Genomic DNA, 16719 nt, shown 5'->3' on the forward strand with positions numbered 1-16719 from the left:
ATTTACCGAAAGGTCCAATGCCTTCTATAAATTTTAAAAATCATGTATTTGAAAACACGTCTTAAATATCTAACATGGTGTAGTTTGTTTAACCAGTAAACTTAAGCACAACCATATAAAATGTTTTTAGTTTCTTTCTACCAACAAGTTTAAAACATATGATACACAGATTCAGGTCATACAAATTAAAATGTATCTTTGATTGATTTTAGCAGCTTAAATTTATGGACAATCTTATCTAAAAGCCATTTAAAATAAAACTCTTAATAAAATTTCCTATGTGGACATACAATATGTACACACATATAACATAGCATAATAGACCAATATAGCAATTTTAATAATAGCTTTTAAAATCTTTAACTCTTTTTGTAGATTGCCAATTGATTTGAATTGCTTTTTGTTTTTAGATTACTTTAACACATTGCTTTAACAGAGCATCAGAGTTTAATTCTATGTCAAAGAGAAATTGAGCTTTACCTGCTACAACACAGCATCAGCACCCCCAGAGATGGTTTTTAATTCTCTTTAAATAAAAACTCTCCCACTCCTCAACATCTGTTTTTATTTTCCTTGTGACTGCATTGTTAATACATTGTGATGATTCATTTCGTAGAGTTTTCCATAACCTGGATTTTGTTGATAACGTCTTTGTGCTGCTGCTGCTTGTGCTACCTATGGATGGGCAGTAGATTGAGATGCTTGATTGGACTCAGGCATGGATTCATGACAAAAGCACTTCATAGGTGGTGCTGAGGACTTCCACTCTGAGTCTCAAATGACCATTGTCTCCGTCATGTTAGCAGAGGCCCATTATCACTACCTAGATTGGTACATACAGAGTTTTTGTTAAAGATGAACCCTGTGCTTTAAGTGAAAATTATCAACCTCAGTTCCTCTTATGGTTCCTCTCCAGCTCCCCTTTTGTATGTTACATGGCTGTGGGTGGTCAACTTGCAGTCAGGTAGTAAAGAAATTTCCCCCCAAGAAGTGCACGGTTCTTAAGGAGGAGCTGGAGTTGGGCAGGGGTGAAGGGAATCCCTGCAGAGAGAATAGGAGAAATGCAGGCAGGGGGATGTGAGTGAACTGGCAACTCAAATATTTTCTCCCTGAGCAAATTATACACGTTCATGTGCTTAGAGGGAGGAGCTGAGAGATAACCTGGGGAAAAGGAAGAGTAGGGCCTACTGTTAAAGAGCCTGTTGAGGGGTTGGCACTGTGGCACAGTAGGTTATGCCTCTGCCTGTGGCACTGACATCCCCTATGGGTGCCGGTTAGTATTCCTGCTGCTCCTCTTCTGATCCAGCTCTCTGCTGTGGCCTGGGAAAGCAGAAGATGGCCCAAGTGCTTGGGCCCCTGCACACATATGGGAGACCCTGGAGAAGCTCCTGGCTTCAGATCAGCCCAGTTCCAGCTATTGCAGCCGTTTGGGGGAGTGAACTAGTGGATTCAAGACTTCTATTTCTGTTTCTCCCTTTCTTGTCTGTAACTCTGCCTCTCAAATTAAAAAAAGGGGGAGGGCAGCACTGTGGCATAGTGGGTAAAGCCGCTGCCTGCAGTACCAGCATCCCATATGGCACCGGTTTGAGATTGGGCTGCTCCACTTCTCATCCAGCTCTCTGCTATTGCCTGGGAAAGCATTAGAAGATGGCCCAAGTCCTTGGGCCCCTGCATCCACGTGGGAAACCCAGAAGAAGCTCCTGGCTCCTGGTTCAGACTGATGCCGCTATACCCATTGCGGCCAAATGAGGAGTGAACCAGCGGATAGATCTCTCTCTTGATTTCTCTCGATCTCTCTCTCTCTCTGCCTCTCCTCCTCTCTCTGTGTAACTCTTTCAAGTAAATAAATAAATTTTTAAAAATAATTTTAAAAAAATCCTGTTGGGGCTGGTTCTGTGGTGCAACAAATTAAAGCCCCAGCCTGCTGCACCAGCATCCCATATGGGTGCTGGTTCAAGGACTCACTGCTCCACTTCCAATCCAGCTCACTGCTAAAGCATCTGGGAAAGCAGCAGAGGATGGCCCAAGTCCTTGGGCCCCTGCACCCTTGTGGGAGACCCAGAAGAAGTTCCTGGCTCCTAGCTTCAGATCGGCTCAGTTCCTGCCATTTGGCCTTTTGGGGAGTGAACCAGCGAATGGAAAACCTTTCTCTCTCTCTCTCTCTCTCTCTCTCTCTCTCTCTCTCTCTCTCTCTCTCTCCCTCTCTCTGTAACTCTTTGAAATAAATTATTTTTAAAAATCCTGTTGTAAAGCCTTTCCAAAAGTTTTTAATCAGTGCCTAGGTCACATTTGGTTTAAACATTCTACCAGTTCGTATGCACACATCCCTCAAAGGAAAAGGACTTCCCACAGGAAGAAATCAGAAATACCATCATTCAGGTGGCTATAATAAAACACCACATACTGGGTGGCTGAGTAATTCAAGATCAAGGTACTCGGAACACTTGTTGTCTGTTGGGGTCTGTTTCCTGATTGATAGATGTTGCCTTCTCTATGCATTCTCACATGTGGAAGAGGCAAACAAGCTCCCTCGGGCCTATTTACAAGGTAATAATCCCATCCTTGTGGTCTCGCTCTGTGACCTAAACCCTCCTGACCATCTCACCTTCTAATGCTATGATTTTGGTGAATTGGTTTCCACATGTGCATTTAGGGTAGACACAAACATTCAGCTGCAGCACCACCAGTGCGTCCTTGTGCCCTAGGCCAGTGCCTCAGAGTGTGCTCCTTCCCTTGCCAGGAAAAGAATCATGAGTTTCAGTACATGGAAAGAAACATCCCAGTAGAAATCAAATCCAAGTTCACTCTTTCCAAAGTCTTTGCTACTTCCATTGAGCGAATAATCAAGCGCCTTCAGACCCCTCACCCTTATTGTGTGATGAGAGAGGAGGAATCAGGCATGCATCCATTATATTATTTTTCTTGTCATTTTAAATTACTAGGTGGCAGTTTTGAAATACTGTACGTGGCTGAATATGGCCTGAAGTAAATACCATGTCTGATGCTGGCAGACAATAGATTTCCACAAGACTGAAGCATGCAATTTTTAAAGCTATCCTTTTCTCTTCCTCTTTCTTGAAGTGAGGGGTATTTTTCACATAAAATGATAAGATTTAATAATCTAAGAACAAATAAGAATATGTATTTTAAACTCCCATCTACATTTAGGGATTATTTTTAATCTTCCCTCTTTATTCCTTCAACAGCATTTTAATCATTCTCAGATTCTTCTGTCCTACTGTATGCCCTACTGCTTACTGCTTTTTGTTTCAGTGGTTGTTATTTTCTTATTTGTCTTATTTAAAACACAACTTATTTACTGTTTGAAAAGGGATATCTCCCTTCCCTGTCATTTGTCTGACGATCAGGACATCTGCGTGTAGATTCAGAATAGATGATGTGCCAAACTAAGGTGACTTCATTTTGGTTAATCTTCAGCCTTCTTCATAGACTCCATAGTCTATGTGTATGCTTTTCCCCTTAAATATTTTACTTGTTTCCTGGTGAACTCCTGCACAATTCATTCAGTCACACTCAGTGAGAACCTACCATGGGTCAAGAGCTGGGGAGACGTGGTAGAACAAGAACAACAACTTGCCCTGTAACATGGAAATGAGATGTCGTATCTGAAATCAAATCCAGTGGCTTTGTCCTGATTTCTCTAAGCTTTGAAGTTATTCTTTTAAACAGAAACAAGGTGCTACAATTAGCATTTTTCCTTTCCTGTGGCATCTTCTCATTTCAGTCAGTGACCAATTTCTGCTCACCCCTGCTAACAATTCTATTATTTTCCACTTCCTGTTTCTCATTCTCACTGAAGCTTCCATGGTCTGGCTCTGAACACCTTCACCTTGGTTCTTGCCGAGACCTCTTTATTGATCTGTCTTCCCCTTCTCTTCAATAGATTCTGACCATCTGTTAGTTTAATGCTGACAATTCCCACTCTGGAACTTTTTCAGTACTAATGCCCAGCTTCCAGCAGCATTTCCCAAGGTAGGTTTCCACAAACTGTGGTCATTATCTTTGAGCTAAGTAAAGGTTTCAAAGATTTGGAGACACTGGGTTGAACCAAGTGAAGCAAATGAACTGCGAGGATGGTAGTTTTCATGATGGGACTTTGGAGAGCTTCAGCTGCTCTCCAGGGAATGTCAGATCTAGAGGTTCCTATGCACATCTGGCCATAGAACACTTCCCTCTTGAATTCCTGCACATTGGGTCTCATGAGATTTGTTCCATGGAAGATCAGGAACAACGGGTTTGTGATGCAATTTCCAAACTGCTTGTACTGGCCTTTAAGTCCCTCTGTGATCTGACTGCCATCTTCTTTCCTGGTTTCTCCTGACAATATGCCTTATGTGAGGCCTCATTGGCCTGTGGGACAAACTGTGCACCTTCTTTCTGCACATGTTTGTTCATGCTGTTTGACTCTCCTTGAATATCTACACTGTCTCTATCTCCTGAGAGGTTATTCATCCTTAAAGGAAACCACACAAGCCCCAAAGAAAAGTAAGAAATAGAGTAGAACCTGGGGTTGGAGTCCCGTGGGGGAATGTGGCCAACAGGAAGGGGAATGGGGGAAGCCGGTTTCTGGAAGGGAGAGAGGCTTGTGTTATGAACGACATGGAGCCACTACCACCACCCCGTGTGCCAATGTCTTGAGGACAGTTTCGCTCTCTGGGAAAAAGCCTTGGCCAGGAACCCAGGAAAAGAATCAGAGGCTATAGTAGGAGGGTGGACTAACTGTACATAAGGGTGTTAATGAATTTGTTCCTGCAGCACAGAACAAAGCTGCAGAAATTGGGTAGGGATTATGAGTGTTAAACAGAAGGACAGCAGTGCCTGCAGTAGCCTTGGATGTAGTAATGGAAGATGCGTGCTCCCAGCAGCCCACTCTGCTTTGGGAGCTCTTAGTAGGGAAGTTTTGTGTCCTGCTGAGTGGTTAGAGCAAATGCTGATGTGAGAAGTGGCAAAGAGACGCAGGAGTTTGATCCATTGAACTACTGGGTGTGCACTGAAGCTGATTCACTTCCTTCATGTACTCAGGGATTGGTGTGACCATGTAAAACATGTGACTCAAACTTCACAGGTTTCAAGGTAAAATCCATTTATATTACTTCCTTTCTTGTAGGGTTCCTGTTGGCAGATTCTGAGGTCTATAGATTGGCAGTTTATTGGAGAAGTTAAATTGGAGTGGTCAAACAAGGGAGATTGAACACAAGGAGCAACTGGGTTGCAATGCAGTCAAAACACAGGACTTGGCTGTGGAAAGACAGTTTTACTTCTACCTTTATAATCTGGATGCTGCCTTCTTCCTCTACCTAACTGCCCCTTATAGAATCACCAGGACAATGCTCAATAGGCATGTAAGAGTGGGCCCTCTTATCTTCCTAGAGGGAAAGTGTTCAGATTTTCACCAATAAGTTGGATCTCAGCTGCAAGATTTTTATAGTCTTTTATGCAGTTAAGGCAGTTTCTTTTCTAGCCCTAGTTTATTGGATTTTTTTTTATAATGAAAGAGAGTTAGATTTTATCAAATCTTTTTCTGCACCCATTGAGGTGATCATATGGTTTCTTCTTTTAACTTTTTTTATGGTATATTATGTTGATTGATTATCAGATGTTGAACCAACCTTGCATTCCTGGAATACATCCCATGGTCATGATATATAATATCTTTAATATGTTTCTTGATTTGGTTTGCAAGTATTTGGATGAGTTTTTTTGTGTTGATATATATGTGATATTAGTCTGTGGCTTTCTTTCTTGTGATATCTTTGCCTAGTTTTGACGTTAGTAAAATATTGATCTCATAGAATGAGTTGGGAAATTTTACCTCTTTCACTTTTTTTTTAGAAAAGGTTTGTAAAGGGCTACCATTCTTTAGATGTTTGATAGAATTATCAATGAAGCCATCTGCTCCAGGGCTTTTCTTTGTGGTGGTTTTAAATTACTAAATATTGTTGCTACAGTTTTATTCAGGATTGTTACATCTTCTTGTGTCAGTTTTGGTAGTTCATGTCTCTTAGAAAGTTGTTCTTGTCATTAGGTTATCTAATTTATTACATACAATTTTTCCTATAAACCCCTTATAAAGGAAAGAGGGGGCAGGCAAGTCAGAGTCAGATGAGACAACAGAAGCAGAGATGTGATGTGAGGTCATGAGTCAAGGGATGTAGGCCAACTCCAGAAGATGGGAAAGAAAAGAAAATGGACTTGGGGGCTGGTATTAAGGTGTAGTGTGGATGCCGCCAGTGATGCTGGCACCCTGTATGGGCATCAGATTGTGTCCTGACTGATCCAGTTCTCATTCACCTCCCTGCTAATGGTCTGGGAAAAGTAGAAGTTGACCTAAGTGCTTGAGTCACTGCACCTATATGGGAAACCTGGAAAAACTCCTGGCTCTTGGCTTCTTCCTGGCCCAGCCATGGGCATTGTGGCTCTCTGTCTCTGTTTCTGTCTCTCTCTCTTTCTCCCTTTTTCTTTGTAGCTCTTCCAAATAAAATAAAATAAAAAATAAATAAATAAATAAAAAATGTAAGCACTATGATTTTAGCCCAGTGAAATAATTTCAGGTGTCTGACCTCAAGAAATAGCACATAATAAAATTTCCCTGTGTTAAACAACTATTTGTTATAATTTATTTCAGCAGCAATAAATAACTAACTACAGCCAAGCCTTGAATGCTCAGTACTCCCAATTCTGCATTAGCCTTTACTTCTTGCTTGTATAGCTTCTGAAGATGTTTCTGGTAGGTATGTACATCTTCAAGTGCAGGTAGATTTCCAGTTCTTCAGAAATATATCTCAGTAATGTAAAGCCCATCATGGATCTCTTGCTCTTCACATTTTTTTCTTTTAAATTGATTTGTATTTGTGTCAACTGGTATCACCACCCCAGGGAACTGCAAATTTAAATAATACCCTAGGGATAGGGCTTCTTCCACTGGGTGACTTCTAATTAGAAATCTGGGCAAATAAATATAAGCTCCATGAATGACACTTCTCCAGGGAACTTCCAAATGGGTCAAAGAGGGACAGTTCTTTGGAAATGGGACTTTTGTGGAGCTCTGTGTCCATTTTGCCACTTTAGTGGCTGCTAGGTTGTTGATCTTCATAACTACCATGGTTGTGAAATTGCTGGGATTCAGGGTGACTACAGACCTGAGAAAGTGTGATGGAAATAGGACAAATTAAAATGCCATAAAGCTTGCTATTCTTGGAGAATTTTTGTTTTATTAATTTTAATGTTTTTAACAGGTTCAATATGGCTTGCAGACACAATTCTTTTTTTTTTTAAGATTTATTTATTTATTTGAAAGTCAGAGTTACACAGAAAGAGAAGGAGAGGCAGAGAGAGAGAGAGAGGTCTTCCATCCGCTGGTTCACTTCCCAGTTTGCTGCAACGGCCAGAGCTGCGCTGATCCAAAGTCAGGAACCAGGAGCTACTTCTGGGTCTCCCATGCAGTTGCAGGGGCCCAAGGACTTGGGCCATCTTCTACTGCTTTTCCATGCCATAGCAGAGAGCTGGATTGGAAGTGGAGCAGCTGGGACTAAAACCAGAGCCCATATGGGATGCCAGCACTGCAGATGGCAGCTTTACCTGCTATGCCCCTGCAGACACAATTCTAAGAACATGATATTCCCTTTTTCCCTCCCTCCCCCTCCTTCCCTTTTCACTTCCCTTCTCTCTGTCCTTTTTTCTTTTTTTTTTAGTGTTTGAGAGAACATATTTTAAATTTAAATTATTGCAAAATGGTTTAATAATTCACTGAATAAGAAGTTTACAAATTAAAAGCAAAAGACTCTAGTTTGGTGGGAATATAGACAATGAATATAAACAATAATTGAATGGGAAAATGACCATTTAACCCATATACAGTAAATTTTAAAGAAATCACAGATAATTAAAAATATAGTGTTATAACATTCTTTTTAAAACAATTTTTAAAATTTATATAAGGTGAGCCAACTTCATGTATTTCATATATTCAGATTTAGGAGCATAGTGCTTCTTTTTACCCTACCCTCCCTCCCACCCATGTTTCTATCCTCCCTCCTCCTTCCTTTCTTATTGGTTCTTTTAATTTTTACAATGACATACTTTAAGTTTATTTTACAATCATAAATATTAACCCTCCACTAAGTAAAGAATTCAACAAAAAGAAAAAAACAACAATGCTGTTCCACAACAGTAGAGACAATGGCTGTAACAATAATCAATTCTCAAAATGTCAACTTTGCTAAGATACATTATCTTTTTGTACTCTGTTACTCTACTAGTATATTAGTTGCTAATATACATTATATTTTGTATTTGAATAGTCAGGGAAAGCATGGTATTTATCTTTTTGAGACTGGCCTATTTCACTAAAACCACTGGTTTCACAAAGGTACAAAACAAAGTTTCACAAAACTATCTTTGCAGCAATATGGGCACTTCTTTTTTTATTATTGTTAAAATTTTAGCTCCCACATATATGGGAGAACATGTGGTATTTGTCTTTCTGTGTCCAGTTTATTTCACTCAACATGATGTTCTCTAATTGTGTCCATTTTGCTGCAGATCGTAGAATTTCATTCTTTTTTATAGCTGAATAATCTTCCATTGTATATATAGACCATATTTTCTTTATCCATTAATTGATGATGGACAGCTTGGTTGACTCCAAATTTTGGCTATTGTGAACATGTTTGGCTATAAACATAGAGGTGCAGGTATCTCTTTGATACAATGTATTCATGTCTTTTGGGCATATACCCAGTGGTGGGATTGCTGGATCACACCAGAAGTCTATTTCTAGTTTTTAAAGAAATCTTCACACTGTATTCTACCATGGTTGCAGTAATTTGCATTCCTCCCAACAGTGTATAAGTGTTCCTGTTTCTCAGCATTCTTGCTGGCATTTGTTAGTCTCTTTGTTTTGGATTTTAGCCATTCAAGTCAGAACTTATTTTTTAAAAGATTTATTTATTTATTTGAAAGGCAGAGCTACAGAGAGAGACATACACATCTTCCAGATCTTCCATCTGCTGGTTCACTCCCCAAATGGCCACAACAGCCAGGACTTGGCCAAGCTGAAGATAGGAGCCAGGAGCTTCTTCTGAGTTTCCCACATGGGTGAAGGGGCCCAAGCATTTGGGCCATCCTCCAATGCTTTTCCGAGGTGCATTAGCGAGAGCTGGACCAGAAATGGAGCAGCCAGGACTCAAACCAGCATCCATATGGGATGCTGGTGCCACAGGCTGCGACTTTAACTTGCTGAGCCACAGCACTGGCCCCTCATGTCAGAATTTTTTTAAAAATTAAATCATCCTGGGATATTGTAAACCTTTGGCTAACACTCAGAATTTTGGATTTTGAAGCATTTTGCCAGCATTGTTGTTACTTTTATGAAAGAGTGAATTTTCAGAGGTCTTTCTTTTAACATTTTAGAAGTAGTCCCTTTGCTTCCTTTTTGAATTTACTTGTTTTCCAAGGAAGTTCTCTTCTTTGACTTCTGCAGATCAGATTCTCCCCTCCCTAAGCCTTTCTTTCTGTATTTTCTTAGTAGAAAGGAAGTCAACTGGGCTCAAACCATGTTTACCTAACTTAAGTATGGTTTGCCTTACATGGAGGCTAGGTGAGATGACCCATCAAATACTATGTATTGGAAAGATCAAGCAGTTTTGGAAGAAAGAACCGCTAAAGGTGTTGCTAGCAATGCCAGCATCCCGTGTGGGCACTGGCTTGAGCCGGTCTGCTCCACTTCCAATTCAGCTCCCTGCTAATGTGCCTGGGAAAGTAGAGGAAGATGGCCCAAGTGCTTGGGCTCCTGTACCTATGTGGGAGACATGGAGGAAGCTCCATGCTCCTTGGTCCAGCCTGGCCCAGCACCGGCCATTGCAGCCATTTGGGAAGTGATGGACGACCTCTCTTTCTGTAAACTTTGTCTTTTTTTTTTTTTTTTTGACAAGCAGAGTGGACAGTGAGAGAGAGAGACAGAGAGAAAGGTCTTCCTTTTTGCCGTTGGTTCACCCTCCAATGGCCACCGCGGCCAGCGCGCTGCGGCCGGCGCACCACGCTGATCTGATGGCAGGAGCCAGGTGCCTCCCCTAGTCTCCCATGCCAGTGCAGGGCCCAAGCACTTGGGCCATCCTCCACTGCACTCCCGGGCCACAGCAGAGAGCTGGCCTGGAAGAGGGGCAACCAGGACAGAATCGGTGCGCCGACCAGGACTAGAACCCTGTGTGCCGGCGCCGCAAGGCGGAGGATTAGCCTATTGAGCCGCGGCACCGGCTTATAAACTTTGTCTTTCAAAGAAATACATAAAAATCTTTTTTCGTTTTGAAAGACATAAGCCTTGCTTAGGGCAGCAGGCTGGATGTAGGATGATGCTGAGAAAGCCTGTGGCCTATGCTGCAGCTCAGACGACCAGGTAGGCAAACTTTCCCAGTTCTGGTATCTGCAGAATGGCAGCCTCGGCAGCAAGGTGGGGGAAGGGAAAGGCTGTGGAAGGCATAAGAAGCATTCATAGTGCCATGGTTTCACCAGAAGCAGAAATCTCACCCGCAAGTCAACACAGGGAACTTTCTGGAAAGAGAAAACAGGTTCAAGTTATTCTCTAGGAACAACCAGAAATAGTTCTGAAGAGGCAGATGACGCATTTGGAAGGGACTGAAGTTCCGTTAAGAGAGGATGAGCACAGAATAAGAACAATGTAATTTGTAGTTATTCCCCTAGACTGGTGTGGTGTGGGGAGGAGTGGGGTGCACCTAACTTTCTTGTTGCTCCCCAGTTCTGCAGGGAAGAGGAAATGATGGCATCCTCAGTGCTTTGCAGCCAGGTATTCGCATGAGCCGGGCATATCTGACGCCTGGTGGAGGAAAGAGGTCCAAGTCCTACTTTCTCAAAGATTTTTGCCTTGTGTGTGACTCACACAGTTTTTGTATTAGTCTGCTTAGGCTACTATAACAAATTAAGATAGGCTGTGTGGCTTAAATATCAGAAACTCATTTTCTCGTACTTCTGGGAACTTTAAGTTCAAGATTAGGATCAGCATGGTTGGGTTTTAGTAAGGGCTCTTTTCTTGGCTCGCATAAAGCCTCCTTCTAGCTCTGTCTTTACTGACCTTTTCTTGGCGCATACACATGGAGAAAGGGGTGTCTCCATGTCCTCTTCTATTAAGACCACCGCTCTCATCAAGGGGGTTCTCCTCTGATGTCCTTGTCTAGTGTTAATCATCTCCCAAAGACTCTGTTTCCAAAACCATTGCATCAAAGGTTAGAGTTTCCCCACAGGAACTTGAAGGGAGGGACACAATTCAGTCCACAGCAGTTTTGAACCTAAGCCTAAACTAGTTTTGAAACAAGAGGGAAGACTTAAAATTATGACTGATTCAGGGGATCCTGATTTACAGAAGTTCTTTTCCCCATCCTCTCTGATGGAGTGGATGGAGATGCTCTTGTTAACAGAGTCTTCTATTAGGGAATAAATTCCTGCCCTCTCTTTTTCCTTTCCTTAGTTTAAATTGCATAAGGTGATGACACAACACAAAGTTGGGTTAACTCATAAGACTAGTAGGGGAAACAGATAAACATGAAAGGGAAAGGAGCCTATGCATAGGAAGCAGTCAAAACCATGGCAGAAATCACACAGAGGGCCAAATGGCTCTCTTTTGCTGCTAGCTGATTTCTTGTGAATTAGGGCGAGTACCAAGAAATACGGGAACTCAGAGCTCTCTTCTGTGATCTGGCCTTTCTTACTCCTGAATTTCTCTCCTATTTAGGTCTTACTATAACTTTGATGGGATTTCTTTCTGAACTAATTGCTGAAACTCATAGGGCAGCAACACAATTTCTTGATCCAGGGCTTCCTCTGGGAACACACTTTTAACAAATCCTTGCCTGTTCATTCTGGTGCATATCTCCCAGTTCTCTGGGCTCTCATCTGAAGCGAGCCCTGAGCTGTGAAGGCACAGAGAAGAGTGGCCCACCTCCACTCTACTCTACAGAGCCCTGGTAGAATTCTGTGCCAGGCAGTGGGACGTGCTGGGGATAAAGCTATGAGCAAAATAGACAAAACTCCCATCTTCCTGGAGTGCACATTCTTGTCCTCTGTATATCTGACAGTTTCTTGACATTATGGTGCTTCCACAGTATTTCATTTTTTCAGCTGGAGTGCAGTCCTTTTAGATGGTAAGCATGCTAGAGGAAGGGATTCTAGCTGTCTTGTGCCCAGAGCATTATATGTACCCAGATCCATGTTTTCAGTTAGTGAGTTAATTTATGAACTGTAACCATTGTCCTTAGGTTTTTATTTTATTTTTTTCATCTCTCCCCCTCATATAGAAACCTAGTCTTTCCAAACAAGAGAGGGCCATCACATGTCTGGGATAATTTAAGGCCGTAACAAGGCTTGCTGGTAACCCATAGAGCTTTAACAAAATATTATTCACTTGCCATGAGTCTTCAAAGCTCAGGACTGGCCGGCGCTGCGGCTCAATAGGCTAATCCTCTGCCTGTGGTGCCGGCATCCCAGGTTCTAGTTCCGGTTGGGGCGCCGGATTCTGTCCCGGTTGCTCCTCTTCCAGTCCAGCTCTCTGCTGTGGCCTAGGAGTGCAATGGAGGATGGCCCAAGTGCTTGGGCCCTGCACTGGCATGGGAGACCAGGGGAGGCACTTGGCTCCTGGCTTCAGATCAGCGCGGTGCAGTGGCCGCAGTGGCCATTGGGGGGTGAACCAACGAAAAAGGAAGACCTTTCTCTCTGTCTCTCTCTCTCTCTCACTATCCACTCTGCTGTAAAACAACAACAACAACAACAACAACCTACCAAACAAAAAAAAAGCTCAGGACTCCTGGGCTCAGAGCTTGGTCTGCTCAGCAGTGTTAACCTTCCCCTCACTCTGGGATCATAGCTTTATATTCAGTGTTTAACTGAAGCCAGGTCATATTGGCTTGTGAGATCTGACTGTGAAATTTTCAGGAATTTTGCAGGTCAGTTGGCATCACATTGACAGGTTGAAATAAACTATTGTGGATATTTATACCATGGAAATTAGCAAATGTCACAATCAGCGATAGCCCACCATGATCCTAGCAGGTTAAAATGTATGAGCACTCCACTGGCATAGATGGAAAGACAGTGTATCAGTCACTGAACCAGTCCTACTCTTCATGTTTAATAAATTATAAATTCTTTGTGGTTTAAGACCTTGCTACTCAAAAAGTTGTTTGGTGATTTATCAGTGTTGGCATCACTGGGAAGCTTGTTAACATGCAAAAATGTCAGACCCGACCCTGGACCTCAGGAATCAAAATTGGCATGTTAACAAAATTCTCAGCTGATGCTAAGAACATTAAAGTTTGAGAGCAAAGGGGTTAATTCAGTAGTTCTCAATTTTTAGTGGGTATCAGAAAAGCTGGTTTGCTTGTTTAAACACAGGTTGTTGGGTACAATCTCCGAGTTTCTGATTCAGTAGCTCTAGAGAGTTTATATATATAGAGAGAGCTTATATATACAAATAAATATATTTATATATAAACTCATATATACATATATTCACAAGGCACACAAACACACAGAGGAGAGAGAGGAAGAGAGGGAGAGGGACCGGGACGGGGAGGGGGAAGAAGGAGAGGGAACATGCTCTCATGTGTTGGTTCACTCCACAAGTGCCCTCAGTCCAGGTCCCCCACATGAGTGGCAGGAACCCAGTTACTTCAGGTTTCACAGCTGCTTGCATTAGCAGGAAATTGGAGTAAGGACCAAGAGCTGGGTATCACCCAGGTACTTGGTATGTCATACAACTGTTTTAACTGTTGGGCCAGAAGCCTGTCCCAAAAGAATTTGCTTTTTAAACAAGTTTTAAGCTATTACTGCTTCTATTCCAAGACCACATTTTGAGAATTATTGGTTTATTTATCACCAGCTGCATTTTCTGTTTCTTGTAGCTAGATGTACTCATACCCTAACTGATGGAGGCAATTGTGTGCTGGTAAATGTTCAACAACAACCAGTTCTCCAGTTAAACAGGGAAAGGGCTTGATTTGCAGGGTTTGCTGATTGCCGTGGGGTCAGCACCCCCACCTTGGCTAGGTTCATGCTACTGATATGGAGGTTCTGAATGCAGCTTGGAGGAGGTGCGTGTGCTACTGCTCCTCCCGTCTGTGTGAACCAGCTCCAGGACAGCACTGAAGCAAGTCACAGACGGTGCACACGTCCAAGCAAGGAATTGTCTAAAAGCTCTAAGTGAAGTGGCTCAATCAGATTTGAGTTTCAGATGGATCTATGTCCCCAGGCTCACCTATAGATCTGATGGAGTACACCTTAAAAGACTAGGCTAAGCTCTCTGCTGTGGCCCGGGAAGGCAGTGGAGGATGGCCCAATTCTTGGGCCCTGCACCCGCATGGGAGACCAGGAGAAGCACCTGGCTCCTGGCTTCGGATCAGCACAGTGCGCCGGCCGCAGCGGCCATTGGAGGGTGAACCAACGGCAAAAAGGAAGACCTTTCTCTCCGTCTCTCTCTCTCACTATCCACTCTGCCTGTCACAAAAAAAAAAAAAAAAAAAAAAGACTATGGCTAAATTTCAGCTATGAAGCTAAGCAATGTGGCAGAGGAGAGAAGCATATATGAAAATTAATATATTAACTCTCTAGGGCAACCATAACAAAATACTACAGATTGGGTGGCATAAACAATAGAAATCCTACCCCTTTCCCCCCAGTTCTGGAGGCTTGAGAGCCTAGATCAAGGTGTTGGCAGCTTGGGTTTCTCCTGAGGCTTCTCACCTTGGCTTGCAGATGACGGCTTTCTTGTCGAATTCTCACATGGCATTTTTTTTTTTTAACAGAAGTAAATGTTTTATTCTTCCAACTAAATTCCAGTACTACAAGGGCAATAAAACAATGATACACTGGGGGGGGGGGGAGGGCAAATGTAGCAATAAACATTTGTTAAAAAGACCGATAGAATAAATAAAACTACCAAAAAAAATCATATAAACCCATTCTGAAACCCCAAGAAGTCCTGGAATACAGAAATGCCCTCCTCTTCCACTATGTCATAGGAAGCATTGTAGGCTATTTGCTTAATATTGTCCTGGGATTACATTCTAAATTATTAATAACTGGTTACAGCTTGGTTGTAGTGCACAATTAAAATCACACTAACTTCATCTGAAGTGTCATTCTACAGTTTTATTTACACAACCAGCAAAGGGCATGTTCTAGAACACCAGCTTTAATCCTTTTCAAACACATAAGAAGCCAAATTGTAAGGATACAACAAAATGAGGCCACTGGTATTAATACAGGTAGCCTAAGTCCACATCCAGGTGGTACTGACATCAGGGAAATTTCCAAAACCAGCTGCTGCTGCCTAAGAGTTGCCACTGACGAAAGCTTGAAATAACCTGTATTCACAGGGGGTTATTGGCATTGCTGCATGTCTTAATTGGGACCTCCTGCAACAACTCCACAAGGAACAAGGCAGCCCACAAATGCAGAAAACGTGATTCATGAAACATAACTAGCAGGCTGTTCTCCATATCGTCGCATTATTTGATCATGGGTAAACTTCACAAATGCATCATATTGTTCTGCAAGTTTTGTGTTCAATATTTCTTCATACTCTTCTCGTACTTTCTCTTCACATTCTTTCAACAAACGTTCACAGATCATTCCAACCTGCCGTAGGGTAAATAAGGGCTGTTCTTTTTTTAATGGTGAGGATGTTGCAGGTGATGTCCCTGGTGAGCCTGGTCCACTGAGGAGAAATGCATGTGGTTGTGCATCAGAACTACAACATGGATCTGTCTGTTGGAAATTAGTTTCTAAATGTCTTCTCTTCTGCATGCATTTATACTCCTGTTTTATGTTGTACAAGATTTGTTCTGTGGTGAGGCGGGAGGTGCTCACATCCTGGGTGCTGTCTCCTCTTCTTGTAGGAACACCTGTCATATGAGGTTAGGGCCCCCTGGTTATGAACTCATCTAACGTTAAGGACTTCTTTAAAGGCCCTGTCTCCAAATATAGTCACACTGGGTATTAGAACTTCAACAGGGGCTGGGTCAGTGGCATAGCAGTTCAAATCTTGGCTGCTCCACTTCCTATCCAGCTCTCTGCTATGGCCTGGGAAAGTAGAAGATGGCCCAAGTGCTTGAGCCCCTGCACCCGCATAGGAGACCCAGAAGAAGCTCCTGGCTCCTGCCGTTGTGGCCATCTGGTGAGTGAACCAGCATATGGAAGACTCTCTTTCTTTCTCTCTCTCGACCGCTACCTCACTGTAACTCTGCCTTTTAAGCAAATAAATAAATCTTAAAAAAAAGAACTTCAACATAGGATATTTTGCGGGGGGCAGAGGGAGCCACAGTTCAGTTTGTAACAGCTAATTATGAAGCCAATGTGTGGCCTAGTGACTTAGGGCTGAGGACAAGGATGGAGTCGGGGTGCTTCTCAGAGTTGGTCAGATTGGGGCAGGGGTTTGAGTGAAGATGGATTCAGAGTTCTTTATAAACTTACATTTAAATTATATTTCTTTTTATTTGAGTGGGAACCAGAGAGAGAGAGAGCTGGATCCCATCTGTTGGTTCACACCCCTAAATGCTTGCAAAGGCAGAGGCTGGGCCATTGCAAGCATTGCTACTTTAGCCGGGAGCCAGGAACTCAATCCAGGCTTCCCATGTGACTGGCAGAGACTCAGCTACTTGACTTATCACAGCTGCCTTCCAGGGACGGCATTAC

At 42.6% G+C, this 16719-nt stretch overlaps 1 protein-coding gene across 1 annotated transcript; it reads right to left on the reverse strand.

The window, feature by feature from the left end:
- Positions 1-14998: 14998 nt before the first annotated feature.
- LOC133762063 (akirin-2-like) lies at positions 14999-15936 on the reverse strand. The gene has a single exon (XM_062195160.1). The coding sequence runs from the start codon at positions 15934-15936 to the stop codon at positions 15493-15495; it is 444 nt and encodes a 147-aa protein (XP_062051144.1). The 3' UTR covers positions 14999-15492.
- Between the last annotated feature and the right edge of the window lie 783 nt (positions 15937-16719).

The sequence above is a fragment of the Lepus europaeus genome, chromosome 6, assembly GCF_033115175.1.
Source record: "Lepus europaeus isolate LE1 chromosome 6, mLepTim1.pri, whole genome shotgun sequence".
Taxonomy (NCBI): domain Eukaryota; kingdom Metazoa; phylum Chordata; class Mammalia; order Lagomorpha; family Leporidae; genus Lepus; species Lepus europaeus.